At 41.8% G+C, this 13,199-nt stretch overlaps 1 protein-coding gene across 1 annotated transcript in view; it reads right to left on the bottom strand.

Annotated features, from left to right (window-relative positions):
* Positions 1-2,383: 2,383 nt before the first annotated feature.
* GRIK2 (glutamate ionotropic receptor kainate type subunit 2) overlaps positions 2,384-13,199 on the bottom strand; it is a 1,473,996-nt gene continuing 1,463,180 nt past the window's right edge. Inside the window, exon 16 of the mRNA XM_029595353.1 lies at positions 2,384-4,051. Within this exon, the coding sequence (XP_029451213.1) occupies positions 3,887-4,051 (165 nt within the window). The 3' untranslated portion in view covers positions 2,384-3,886. The remainder of the gene's footprint in view (positions 4,052-13,199) is intronic.

Consider the following 13,199-nt stretch of genomic DNA (forward strand, 5'->3'; position numbering starts at 1 on the left):
GGCTTGGATGGCTCCCTTGCTTGGAATCACAGCGGGGGGCTGGATATGATGATCATTCTACTTGACAAAGGCAGACGGTGGGTGGTATTGACACGACAGGTTTTTTTTTTATTTTTTAAGAACATAAGATTTGCTATACTGAGTCAGACCAAGGGTCCATCAAGCCCAGTATCCTGTTTCCAACATTGGCCAATCCAGGTCTCAAGTACCTAGCAGGATCCCAAAAGGTCGATTGATTCCATGCTGTTTATCCCAGGGATAAGCAAAGCAATGATTTCCCCAAGTCCATCTTAATAATGGCTTATGGAATATTTTTACAGGAACTTGTCCAAAACTTTTTTAAAGCCATCTGCACTAACAACTTTCACCACATCTTCCTACGACAAATTCCAGAGTTTAATTATGAGCTGAGTAAAAAAAATATTTTCTCCTATTTGTCTTAAATGTATCTCCTAATAACTTCATTGCATGTCCCCTAGTCATTATTTTAAAGACCTCTATCTTATCCCCCTTCAGCTGTTTCTTCTCCAAACTAAACTGCGCTAACCTCTGTAGCCTTTCTTCATAGGGGAATCATTGAATCCCCTTTGCCATTTCAGTCGCCCTTCTCTGTACCTTTTCTAATTCCGCTATATCTTTTTTGAGAAGCGGTGACTAGAACTTCGCACAATTCTCAAAGTGTGGTCTCATCATGAAGCAATACAGAGGCATTATGATATTCTGTTTTATTCTCCATTCCTTTCCTAATAATTCCTATCATTCTATTTGCTTTCCTGTCTGCCGCCACACACTGTGCAGAGGATTTCAATATACTATCCATAATAACGCCTAGATCTTTTTCCTGGGTGGTGACTCCCAATGTGGAGCCTTGCATTTTGTAGCTATAATTTGAGTTGCTCTTCCCTACAGGCTAGTAATCATTCCAGTAGAAAAGGTGGTCTTGTGATGCAGCTTAAAAGAGGAAGTAAGGGAATGGAGATCGAAGCTAAAAGGGCAGAGAAGAAATCAGCAGGACAATTGAAGAACCTCAGAATTAGGATGGGTGATTCAGGTGATTAGAAGAGAAAAAAGTATTAAAATATGAAAGACAGGCAGAAACTGGACCAAATGTTAGCATATGACAACATGCTAAAGACAGAGGAAAGAAAAAGTGAATGGAGTAGGTCTCAAAGGAAGAAAATGTGTGAGGAGATACATAGAGCAGGATCTAGAATTGGTACAGCTCTATGTTTTGAAGAGCTCTATGTGATGACCATAATGTTCACAATGGAGAGTACAGAGGAAGAAGAGACCTCCAAAGGAGAGTGCAGTTATTGCAAATGAGTTGAAATTAAGAGCCTGGACTCTATGAGGGCAAAGAGAGGAAGCAAACAGGAAAAGAATGCATTATGGGCATTGATGAATGAGTGGATATTGTATAAGGAGTAGAATAGCAGAGAAGATGAGGACATATTTGGGATGGTTAGAAAGGGTATGAAACTGTGCAGAAAAAAAAAAAGAAAGAGTGATTCAAGTGAGGGAGAGGAAAAGTGAAATTTAAGGAAGGACCTATGCTGGGGAGAGAGTGCCGCTTGCAGAGAGGAGAATTAGGAAGCTATGGTGAGAAAATGATTTGTGTAAGTAAAGGAGGAAGCAACTGTGGCTGAAGAGACAGTAGAAAATGGTTGAGCTCCAGAGGACAGCAGCATGGAAGCGAGAAGATAAAATGCAATACTTTGGAATTTGTTGCAGACACTGTCCTGTTACAGTAACGCAATGCTGTCTCCTTTGCAGCACAGTCTCCAAATCAGCAATATTCAGCTACTCCAGAACAGTGAGAGGAAGTTGAAAAGAAGATGCAATTTTTTTTATTTGTTGAACAGCATTCTAGAAATGAATATTTTTTTTATTTTTATATTAGGTTGGTTTTATATTATTTTGGTTCTAGTGCTGATGAGTTTCAGTTTGATTCAAGGCTGCATTTTTTTTTTTATCCATGACAACAGAGTCCACTATAATTTCCATACAGAATCATTAAAGGTGTAGCCATTAGAGTGTGAACCGGAAAATCTTTAGGACACATAAGCAAGACATTTTGTTTACTCGTCTTTGATTGTCCTTCACTGAAACCACTATTATAAATCCAAACTGTTATAATTAGCAGCATTATTAACTATATATCCTAGAACGCGACAGCCTATTAAAATTGCTTTATAAACAAGGCCTTTGCTGAAAAAGATTTAGCATTTGTATAAAACCTGTGGCACAGGCAGGTAAAATACCTTACGTCAGCAAATAGTAAAATGTATCCATTCTACAATGATACTACAAAGCACAACAACCAAACCAGCAAATTTATTTTTAATGAAATTTTTTTTATTATTATTTTGTGCATTGGATTGGATTCAAACAGCAAACTGTGTGCACTTCAACTTATATCACAATGTGGTCAAGAGGTCCGTGTATCTTACCATTCACTCACAATTGTTTGTTACAGTATGATCTCAGTCTAGTGGAAACCAGGGGTGTAGCATGGTAAGCAGTGTTGGTAGTGCACCTAGATTTTAATATTTATCTAACTTGAAAATATTTCTCTTCTAAGATTACTTGTACTTGATAAAAATAATTTTCACCAAACGTTGGTGGCGCTCACGCACTACCAGTCATGCTTGGCATCACACCCCGGACAGGAACATATGTTCTCATTTTGTCGATAAAAAGTATTACAAAAAATTTCCATACAAAAACTATTTTCATAGAAATCTTGCATTTCCACAAATAAACCTGAACATTTTTTTTTTTTTGAAAAAAAAAAAATCTGCTCAAGAATCAGGTTTGTTTCAATATGGTGACTGTGTAGGTAAATGCAGTCCACTCAAAGTTCTCCAAATATAAAGTACTTGTAGATGGTTAATTCCATCCACAGAGGGAGAGAACTGCACAGGCACAGCTGAGTTCAATTAGTAGTGGAAACAGGGCTCGAGTATAAATCCTGTGAGACTGTGTAAGTCTTCCATGTACCACCTATGCCTTTTCACCTACCTGTTTTTCACAATAGTAGAATAACGCAACTGCTTAAAGTCATTGTTGCCAAGGTATGTTCTCCTGAACTCTGAATCCGCTGTGCCACCATTTCCCCAGAACAAAGCTCACATGTTACAGTTTTCAGTTGTGAACGTTCCCACCTAGGTGAACTTAGGTCAATGACTGTTGCCTTGGGCTACTGACATTTTCATTGATTCCAGGTACATAAACGGTCCAATACCCAGTTGAAGATTCCTATTGATCAATTTGTCTTTGCTTTCTGTTCTCCAAATCTGGTGCTTTGAATTGCTCTCCTTTTCTCACAGTGCTTGTCTGCAGTTTGTCCGGTAGATTTTGGGCTAGCAGTACCACCTCCGTCTGTGAGTGCCCCCAAAGCACGTGCTGTTGCTCCACTACAATCTTCTCTTTCTGGTTTGCAATTGTGTAAAAACCACTTGGCTCTTTTTCAAGATCTCTTTCAAATATTTATGTTCCTTGCATTTCCAAGCATCAACAGAATAGCAGAAAAGAGCCTGTCATGTCCCACGCTGAGACCGCAATTAGACTCAGTCACATAAAAAAAAAAAAAATCTCACACATGTACAGCAACAATCATTCAGAAGAATGGTGGAACCCACAATGGACAGCATGACCCCAAGTAACTTGGTTCATCCATGACGCTTGTGATTTGAGTTTGGCCATCGGAACTGCTTTAAGCAGACAGTCACAAGTTCCTTGACCCAGCGGCATGAGGTAACTCATTTTTAATTTGCTCAGGTTGCATATTTCCACAGGAAACATTCTCGCAAAGTTGTCTGGAGAGATAGAGAGAGAAAATAAGAGAGGACAACAGTTTGTGCTTGGGGTGATCTTCCTCCCAGCTCTATGCCATGGTTTCTTTCCCTGGCAGTCTTCTATCATTGAACGTGTGCATGTTGATAACTTCTTCTGTCTTCACAATAACGGGGGGCTGGGGTTTATGCTTTAGCCGACGCTGACACTTCAGAGACATCCTCAGTTCCTCTAATATGGCACTGCAGAAGGATCTCTGTGGAGGGAAATGCAAGAAAGGAAATTATAAGCAAACATTCAGTACAGCATGCCTAGACATCACTGCCAATTTGCTGTTTTGGCACAACCTGTTTGCTCTTGGGTAGATTTTAAAGGGCCGCACATGCGCCCCCTCGCCACGTGCAAAGATACATGCTATTTTATAAAGTATAAGTGTGGGTTATAAAATACTCAAAGAGAGAGAGAGAGAGAGAAAACCTCTTTATAAGGCTCAGTCTGATACTCTATAATATGAACCATTGTAAGGGTGCACTTCGATTCGGGGTGGATTTTCAGGAGGTGGGCTGGGGTTAGGGTGGGTGGTGTTACAGACACATTCAAAGGTATTCATTGTAAAACTGACATCATTAAAGAATTTTAGACCTTATAAGCGATGAAAATTCTAACAAGAAGAGTTGATTTGTAAACTGCAGTCTCTGCCAGCTGCATTGTACAAATCAACTCCTTTTCATCACTTATAAGGTCTAAAATTCTTTAATGAGGTCAATTTTATGAGTACCTCTGAATATGCCTGTAACACCACCCCCAAACACCAACCCACTTCCCGAAAACTCACCCCAAATCAAAGTGCCCCCTTACAGTAGTCCATATATTGAGTGTCAAGCTGAGCCTTATAAAGAGTCTCTCTCTCTTTCTCTCTCCTCTCTACCATGTAGCTGTAGCAAAGTGGTGCACACTGGCTGAGGAAAATTAAGTGTTATGCACATCAGTGCTGGCCCTGCCTCTGGAACACCCATTCCCTGCTCTTTTGCTGATGTACGTGCGTGCGCCCATCCCAGCTATTTACAAATTTATGCACAGCTCCCGCATAGCCCACTTATGTGCGTATGTGGCTGTTTTTGCGCGCGCATGGCTTTTAAAATCTACCCCTTAGCATCCCTGTAAATTTGCCATGTTTAAGTTCTAAGCTCTTAACAAACTACTGTCTTTTAAATATGCATCACATAATAATTAAAATGACTTATCAGGCTGTGAACGTTCATTGAAAATTTCACCTTGTCACTAAAATTATATAACTGCCAACTAATGTCTGGTGATGCACATTTTATGGAAATAGATTTTGGGCAGACACACTGTAGGAATACTTTATCCTTGCAGTATTAGATTAAGATTTTGCTTTTTGAAGGTAATTTGGCAGTATTTCAAAAACTGATATGCCCTAAAACCTACTCAGCTTCCATTTTCAGATGATATATATTTCATTCATGGTACATATGAAGGGACATACTCCAAAACATGTATACAGTCCGAGCAGACTAGGCAGGAGACTATAAAGGTTTATTTGATTCTTTTATTGAACAAAACACAAGGATAGATTACAGGTCCCCTCACATGGAGCTGTATTTCGCCTTAGCTGTGTCTGGAAGGACACACATCCATATCTTCATGCTACCCTCATAGAGACAGATAATAGATAGATATTTTGTGTGCCTAAAACATACCTCAATATATTTCATTCATTCATCTTGGTGTCCTTGTTTTGCAAAGACTATGGGCCTGATTTACTAAGGCTTTTCTCCCATTCTATGTCTGTGGGAAAAATACTTAGTATATGAGGCCCTATAGCAAGAGTGACTGCATTATCTTAGTTTATATTATGCAACTAAAATCAGATTCACTTCAAACCTGAGGCTGCATGAATAGAAAATGGAGTACCTAACATCTGATCAATAAACTTTCACCCTTCAATTGTTGACCCTCTGTGTGGCCTTCCTTGCCTTATTATAGCCAATTTACTATGTGCATCACTAAGATGAGTTGTACTTGCAAACAAAAAGAAAAAAACAAAACATTGGCATTTCTGTCTGATGATTAATAATAAGGCAAGGAAGGCCACACAGAGGGTCAACAATTGAAGGGTGAAGGTTTATTGATTTGCTGCTTTATAGGATCCTTCACACATTCTATTTATATTGTACCTAACATCTAGACATCTTAACTTGAATGTGAAAAGATATATTTTTCCATACATGCTCTTGTTTTCAATTTCAGAAATAAATGAACAAACAAGAGAGGGAAGGTAAATTACCATGTTTAAAATTTGTAAGTAGGAGCACCAATCACTAGGGATGTGAATCGTTTTTGAACGATTACAATTATCGTCAGATAATTTTAAAATTGTCCAAAATCGTTAGAGTGCACAATACAATACAAATGCCCCCGATTTATCGTCAGGGGCATTTGTAGTGTATCGTTAAATAGGGCGCGGAAAAACCGGCACACCAAAAAAACCCTAAAACCCACCCCGAACCTTTAAAACAAATCCCCCACCCTCCCGAACCCCTCCAAAATGTTTTAAATTACCTGGGGTCCAGTGGGGGGGGGGGGGGGGGGTCCCGGCGTGATCTCCCGCTCTCTGGCCACGGCTGCCTTAAGAGAAATGGTGCCGGTGGCCCTTTGCCCTTATCATGTGACAGGGCAAAGGTAGCACCGGCGCCATTTTGGTTCCTGGCTCCCGACGTCACGCGTGCAGGAGATCGCCCCCGGACCCCCACTGGACCCCCAGGGACTTTTGGCCAGCTTGGGGGGGCCTCCTGACCCCCACAAGACTTGCCAAAAGTCCAGCGGGGGTCCGGGAGCGACCTCCTGTACGCGGGCCGTATTGCCAATCTTCAAAATGGCGCCGGCGCTACCTTTGCCCTCACTATGTCATACAGACGACCGTTGCCCGTATGACATAGTGAGGGCAAAGGTAGCGCCGGCGCCATTTTGAAGATTGGCAATATGGCCCATGTGCAGGAGGTTGCTCCCGGACCCCCGCTGGACTTTTGGCAAGTCTTGTGGGGGTCAGGAGGCCCCCCCAAGCTGGCCAAAAGTCCCTGGGGGTCCAGTGGGCGTCCGGGGGCGATCTCCTGCACGCGTGACGTCGGGAGCCAGGAAACAAAATGGCGCTGGCGCTACCTTTGCCCTGTCACATGATAAGGGCAAAGGGCCACCGGCGCCATTTCTCTTAACGCAGCCGTGGCCAGAGAGAGGGAGATCACGCCAGGACCCCCCCACTGGACCCCAGGTAATTTAAAACATTTTGGAGGGGTTCGGGAGGGTGGGGGATTTGTTTTAAAGCTTTGGGGTGGGTTTTAGGGTTTTTTTGGTGTGCCGGTTTTCCCGCCCTCCCCCGATTTACAATTTTTAACGATTTAAAAAAAAAAAAAAAAAACACGACGATCAGATTTCCCTCCCCCCCATCCAAAATTGATCGTTAAGACGATCTATCACACGATTCACACCCCTACCAATCACCAAGGCTTCAACAGAAAGTTCAATAACCATCAGATTACTAAAAGGGAACTTCAAAGCTATCCAAGATCTAAGACACTATGAAATAAACACAAAAGCTGTTTCCCCTCCCATCACCAGAACTTGTCTTCTTATAGTTACAAATTCTGCTGTTTGCCTCATTCAATTTTCTCATCTCTATGTAGAAATAAGAGTCAACAAAGAAGTTGTAGATGATACATTTTATTGGACAACCTTAATATATCTGTGTACTCCTGACCTAGCTTCCTTCACTAGGTCAGGAGTACAGCTCTTGAAAGTTAGCCCTAGATATATTGAGATGAACCAATAAAATATATCATCAACCACTCGTTATTCAAGTGGACTAACATGGCAACCACAATACTGGCCTTTCTGCAAACAAATCAACCTCTTCTCAAGCCCCAACCTTTTTATTTTCTGTGTAAATATCTTTATTGGCACATTCAGAACAGAAAATGAAAACAGATAAACAATATATGGCCACTTTTTTATATTTTGCAAACATAACTTCAAAATAAAATTATCAACATTCTCAAAGTCAACATCTACCACCTCTTCCCCCCAAACCCAATCCCAACCACTCCAGAAATCCCCGACATATTATCAGTGTCTATAACATTGTGTGCACTCAACATACAAACCAAAGCAAAACCCCTTCATGTACGACATGAGCATAGCTCCCAGGTACTAGGTAAATGAGTGTTGAAGATTGTGCTTCAACCTTTTACTTTATAATTCTTTATACCACCATTGTAAGTCAAAATTTAATTTACTTGTACATTCAGGCATCATCATCATCCTTAGCTCATTCTAGATTAAGCTAATCACAAATGAATTATTGCTGTAATCCAGTACAAAAGGTCTCGCTTTACTTTCGTTTCTAGGAAATAAAAAAGTACATTGGTACAAAGTATTTTGTCATGGAACAGAGAATGCACTGCTGATATAATTATAGCAGAATGAAAGGAAAACAGCATCCATGCTAATATGAGCCCCCTTTCAGTTTGTATTTTTTGATGCATAGCCTATTATTCTTCCCAAAATGTGCCAGAGCTCCCACATCTTTGCCAACTGCACCACTAGATCAAATTATTTTCAGTAGGAAAGTGAGTTAGGCCTGGATTCTCTACGGTCGCATAAAAGGTGTAGTTATTCGGCTCGAAACTGGCGGTGATAAGGGTCCTTACCTTTCACCATCAGCGATGTCTTCACGGCCTCGGCCCCTTTGCCACCCCGACTCCTCCCCTTCTGGTGCCGCCGCCCAGAACCCGCACCGATTTAGGTATCGCATGCGAAAAGTCCCTTTTCGCATGCGATCCCTTTAGATAATGACCCCCTTAGTCTGCAAACTGAAGACATATTTATTCAGAAGAACAAATAGTGAAGGGCATGTTTGTTACATGCTTTCAGTACATGTTCAACTTTTTTTTTTATTTTGCCTCTTCTAAAACCCAAATCACAGAAGGTCCTACTGGGAGAGCCAGATTAGAATTAGCTATTAGCATCCTCCTAGCCAGAGGCTGCCAGTATCTGTTTTTCTGTGATCAGCAGTGGGTCAGCAATAAAAATTCAGCAAGTCTGAGTCTTTAGCCTCAAGGCTTCTTCCTTATTTTTTATAAACTAACCCCCAACAGCATTTTGCTCTGTTCATTCAAAAATGCACATCATCTGCACCACTGGAGGAGACAGGTGGAAGCATGATAACCAAGGTTCAGACTTAATGGAAAAAACTGTCGCCTCCTCACTAATCCTTTAAATATGATCAAACATGCAACATCTAATAAAGAAAGTTTACTTACATGTTAACATATTATAGCAAGGTAGAAACCTTAAAACAATTTCTTTAGATATAGCTAAATACAGAGACAGAAATATAGATCACTTTTTCTCACTTTCTCTCTATAAGAGACCTAATTTCTAAAATGTCGTAAAATGGCATATTCCAGCACTGATTTTCTGCAATTAAGTGTAGCTGGCCCCTATTTTGTGCTGCAAACACTATTCAGGGATGCCATGGGTCCAGGTCTGGATGGGAGGGAGAGTTAATTTCCAGGGCCCCTAGATCAGTCAATCATACTCTAAATTTAACATCTCCATCTGGGACAATGATGTCCCATAAGAGAGTAAGAGAATCATAGGATGCAGCCCGTACACACACCAGGGTCCATCCATTCAACCAGAGCACTGGGACTAACAGGCAAAAAACAAACAGGAGTCCATATTGGTAGTGAGACTTTACTGCAACTTAAATAAAATGATCCAAGACAGTATTCCAAAAGTCAGAAACAACATCAGAAAGATTCTGGCAATGAAAATAATAGGTAGTTTGCCCATACTGTGTATTATTTCTCTTCTAGGCTCTCATGCACTATTATCCATAGGGAACAGTCCCCTGCTTGGAGGTTTGAATAGCTGGAAGGGGGTTCCAGTACATTTTTAGTAAAAAGAGATAAATACAAAAATCCTCAAATTTGGGTCAAACTCTTAACTTGTAATCCAAATCCAAATTTGTTCAGATGTCTCCAATACAAGAGTCCAACCTGTTTTCTTTGTTGTCTCCTGGTCACTTGAGAAAAAAAAACCCAAAATGACCCAGCCCTTCTGGATATCAGTGGTCACAGTTCCAAATTCTTCCCTGCAATCCATAGCAGAATCCATCTCCTCTTCTGGATCAGATACCTCAGGGAGTGAGGCTATGATGAAACTGCAGCTTCTCCTCCTCCTCCTCTCTCTCTTCTGCTTGAGATTTAGGGGTCATCTCCAGCTTCTTCCATCTCGCCTTCCCTCTGGCTCCTACCGGTGCGTGCCTAACCCTCTGACTATTGAGCATGCTCCCAGGGATTATATACTTCAGGAAGCCTATCCCCCCAAAAAAATGGGATTTTGGCAAGGGGAGAATTCCAAAATGCAAATCCCACTCCCAGTGCTTATACCTGGAAAAATGCCGGGGATAAAATCAGTGAAGAGCAAAGCCCCCATCACATAAGTTTCCATGGGATTTATTAAGGCCCTCCACAAACTCCTGATAATACAAAACACCCCGCAAGACGGAAACAAAGATGCAAACCACGTGACCACATCACACTCATCCTAAACCAGCCAGACTGGATACCAGTCCAGTACAGAATGGAAATTCAAAACCTTTGACTCTGATGTACAAGGCTTTAGGAGGAGATGGGTCTAACTACTTGAACAAACAGGTATCCTTTTATGTATCCCCCTAAACCACTACGATCCTCACTTGGATCCTCCTGCCAGCTCAGTCATCAAAGGAAATCAACCGAACAGACACCTGCAACAGATTCTTCACAGAAGTAGCACCTGCCCCCCTGGAACTCCCTCCCAGAAGAGATCCAACAAATACATGACTACTTCTACTTCAGGAAGCAATTAAAAGCTTGGCTTCACTGTCGAGCTTTTATTGCCCATTCCGGACCTCAAAGAGGCTAAATTGTTCGCAAACTGAATAGCGTTACCTCAAATGCCATGAATGCACTTCTGCAAACAAACATTTTTGGTGTTAGATAATTTATTTTCTGAGTTAGCTACTCGCACTTTTTTGCTCTGGTTTAGCAGAGCACGGGCAATATGTATTCGCACATTCAAAGTCAGTGCTAAAACTTACCTTCTTATGATCTAGTTAGAATGTGACCTTGCTGCTATTCCCAAATATGTGGATTTTGTTGCTGTTTGCACCCTCTTATTGTAAAACTACAATTAACTTTGTTTATTTACTGCTGTTCTGGCCTGTAGTAAACAACTCAGAGTGAATTTTATATAAAAAAAAAGTGTTTAATAAATGTAATAAAATGTAAAAATAAATAAATAAATAACTGAGACTGCAGTACTTAAGTGCTGCAGTTTAGAAGATTCCTGTGCTGGAATTGCATACCATTTATACAATATAGAGCTCTAAGTGGTTTACATGTTATAACATACATAAGTGATCAAATAAAAACAGAAATTCTTTAAAAGTCGAAATTTAACAATACAGCTGTTAACTAGATTTTCAGTTAAATAAAAGTAAGCTTGAAAGAGAAGTATTAGGTTAAGTCAAAGGCAATGGAACAAAGGCAGGAAGAAAATAGATGTTGAATAACATGGCAAACAAGGCAGCTCCTTGTGGAATTCTACAACTAGTAGAATACCAGTTTGAGTGATGAGTACCAAAATTAGGGCCTCATTTTCTAAAGTATCGCAGGCCTGCAATACTCTAGGGAATGAGGGGTGGGGGGCCAAAATGAGGGGCGGGCCTGCGCTAGCCGGTAGCGATCGCACCGTCGCGGTGCGATCGCTGCCGGTTTCGCACCCAATAGTGCCACCATAGAAGGTGTTACAATACTGAGGGAAATAAATCACAAATCGGTTCCCCAATATACACAATCACCCCACACAAAAGGAGAACCTTAACTATTAATCTCATATATAATTTTAAAAAACATTTATTAAGAATAATACATCCTAATAGAACCCCCTAAATACATACAATATAATCAGCCACACGTTAAAACATCACATAGGGGCGGATTTTAAGAGCCCTGCTCGCCGGTGAGCCTATTTTACATAGGCCTACCGGCGCGCGCAGAGCCCCGGGACTCGAGTAAGTCCCGGGGTTTTCTGAGGGAGGCGTGTCGGGGGCGGGCCCGAACCGCGGGGCGTGTCGGGAGCGTTCCGGGGGCAGGCCCGGGGGCGTGGCTACGGCCCGGGGCGGTCCGGGGGCATGGCTGCACCCTCCGGACCCGCCCCCAGGTCACGTCCCGGCACGCTAGCGGCCCGCTGGCACGCGGAGATTTACGTCTCCCTCCGGGAGGCGTAAATCCCCCGACAACGGTAAGGGGGGGGTTTAGACAGGGCCGGGCAGGTGGGTTAGGTAGGGGAAGGGAGGGGAAGGTGAGGGGAGGGAACGGGGGTAGGCTGCGCGGCTCGGCACGCGCCGGCTATACGGAATTGATAGCCTTGCGCGCGCCGATCCAGGATTTTAGCGGATACGCGCGACTACACGCGTATCTACTAAAATCCCGCGTACTTTTGCTTGCGCCTGATGCGCCAGCAAAAGTACGCCAAATCGCGCGGTTTGAAAATCTACCCCATACTGAATAGCATATAGGCAGTGAACAAATATTCATCAATTTGTTTAACACATCACATTCACATTATTTCTAGCACCATATCATAATGTTTTACATTGACTCCTATATAAACATCATGTACTCAATAAGATCTCATTGAGATCTTATTGATCTTAATAAATGTTTTTTAAAATTATATATGAGATTAATAGTTAAGGTTCTCCTTTTGTGTGGGGTGACCATAGAAGGTGTGGCTATTGGGAGCAAACTTAGATGTGAAAAGGGCCTTACCTTTTCATCGTCCGTGGCGTCTTCGCGGAGTCTGCCCCGGTGACGCCCCGACTCCTCCTCTTCCGGGGCCGACTCCGCTCCCATTTTGGTATCGCACGTGAAAAGGGATGTGAAACGTCCCTTACCACGTGCAATACGTTTAGAAAATAAGGCCCTTAATTTGCAGAGGATGGTTAAAATTAAACGAGGTGAACCATTGAAGCACTATATCCTTGATGCCTATAAATTGTAATCTAGCGATGAATATATCATAGTTAAATGTATCAAAGGCTGCAGTGAGCTCAAGGAAAACAATAATGAAATCTACGTTAGTATCAAAGCCTCAGATGATGGAATCAAAGGATGAAAGGTTTCGGTGCTATGTCCTTTTCGGAAGCCATGTTGATTTGAGTGGAGGATGTTATTATCGGTAATGTATTCTGTTAGTTGGTAGAAAACTGTAGATTCAATTACTTTAGCAAGAGTGGTCAAAGAAGCTATAGGATGGAAGTTAGTGAAGTCATTGTG

This window comes from Rhinatrema bivittatum, chromosome 3 (assembly GCF_901001135.1).
Source record: "Rhinatrema bivittatum chromosome 3, aRhiBiv1.1, whole genome shotgun sequence".
Taxonomy (NCBI): domain Eukaryota; kingdom Metazoa; phylum Chordata; class Amphibia; order Gymnophiona; family Rhinatrematidae; genus Rhinatrema; species Rhinatrema bivittatum.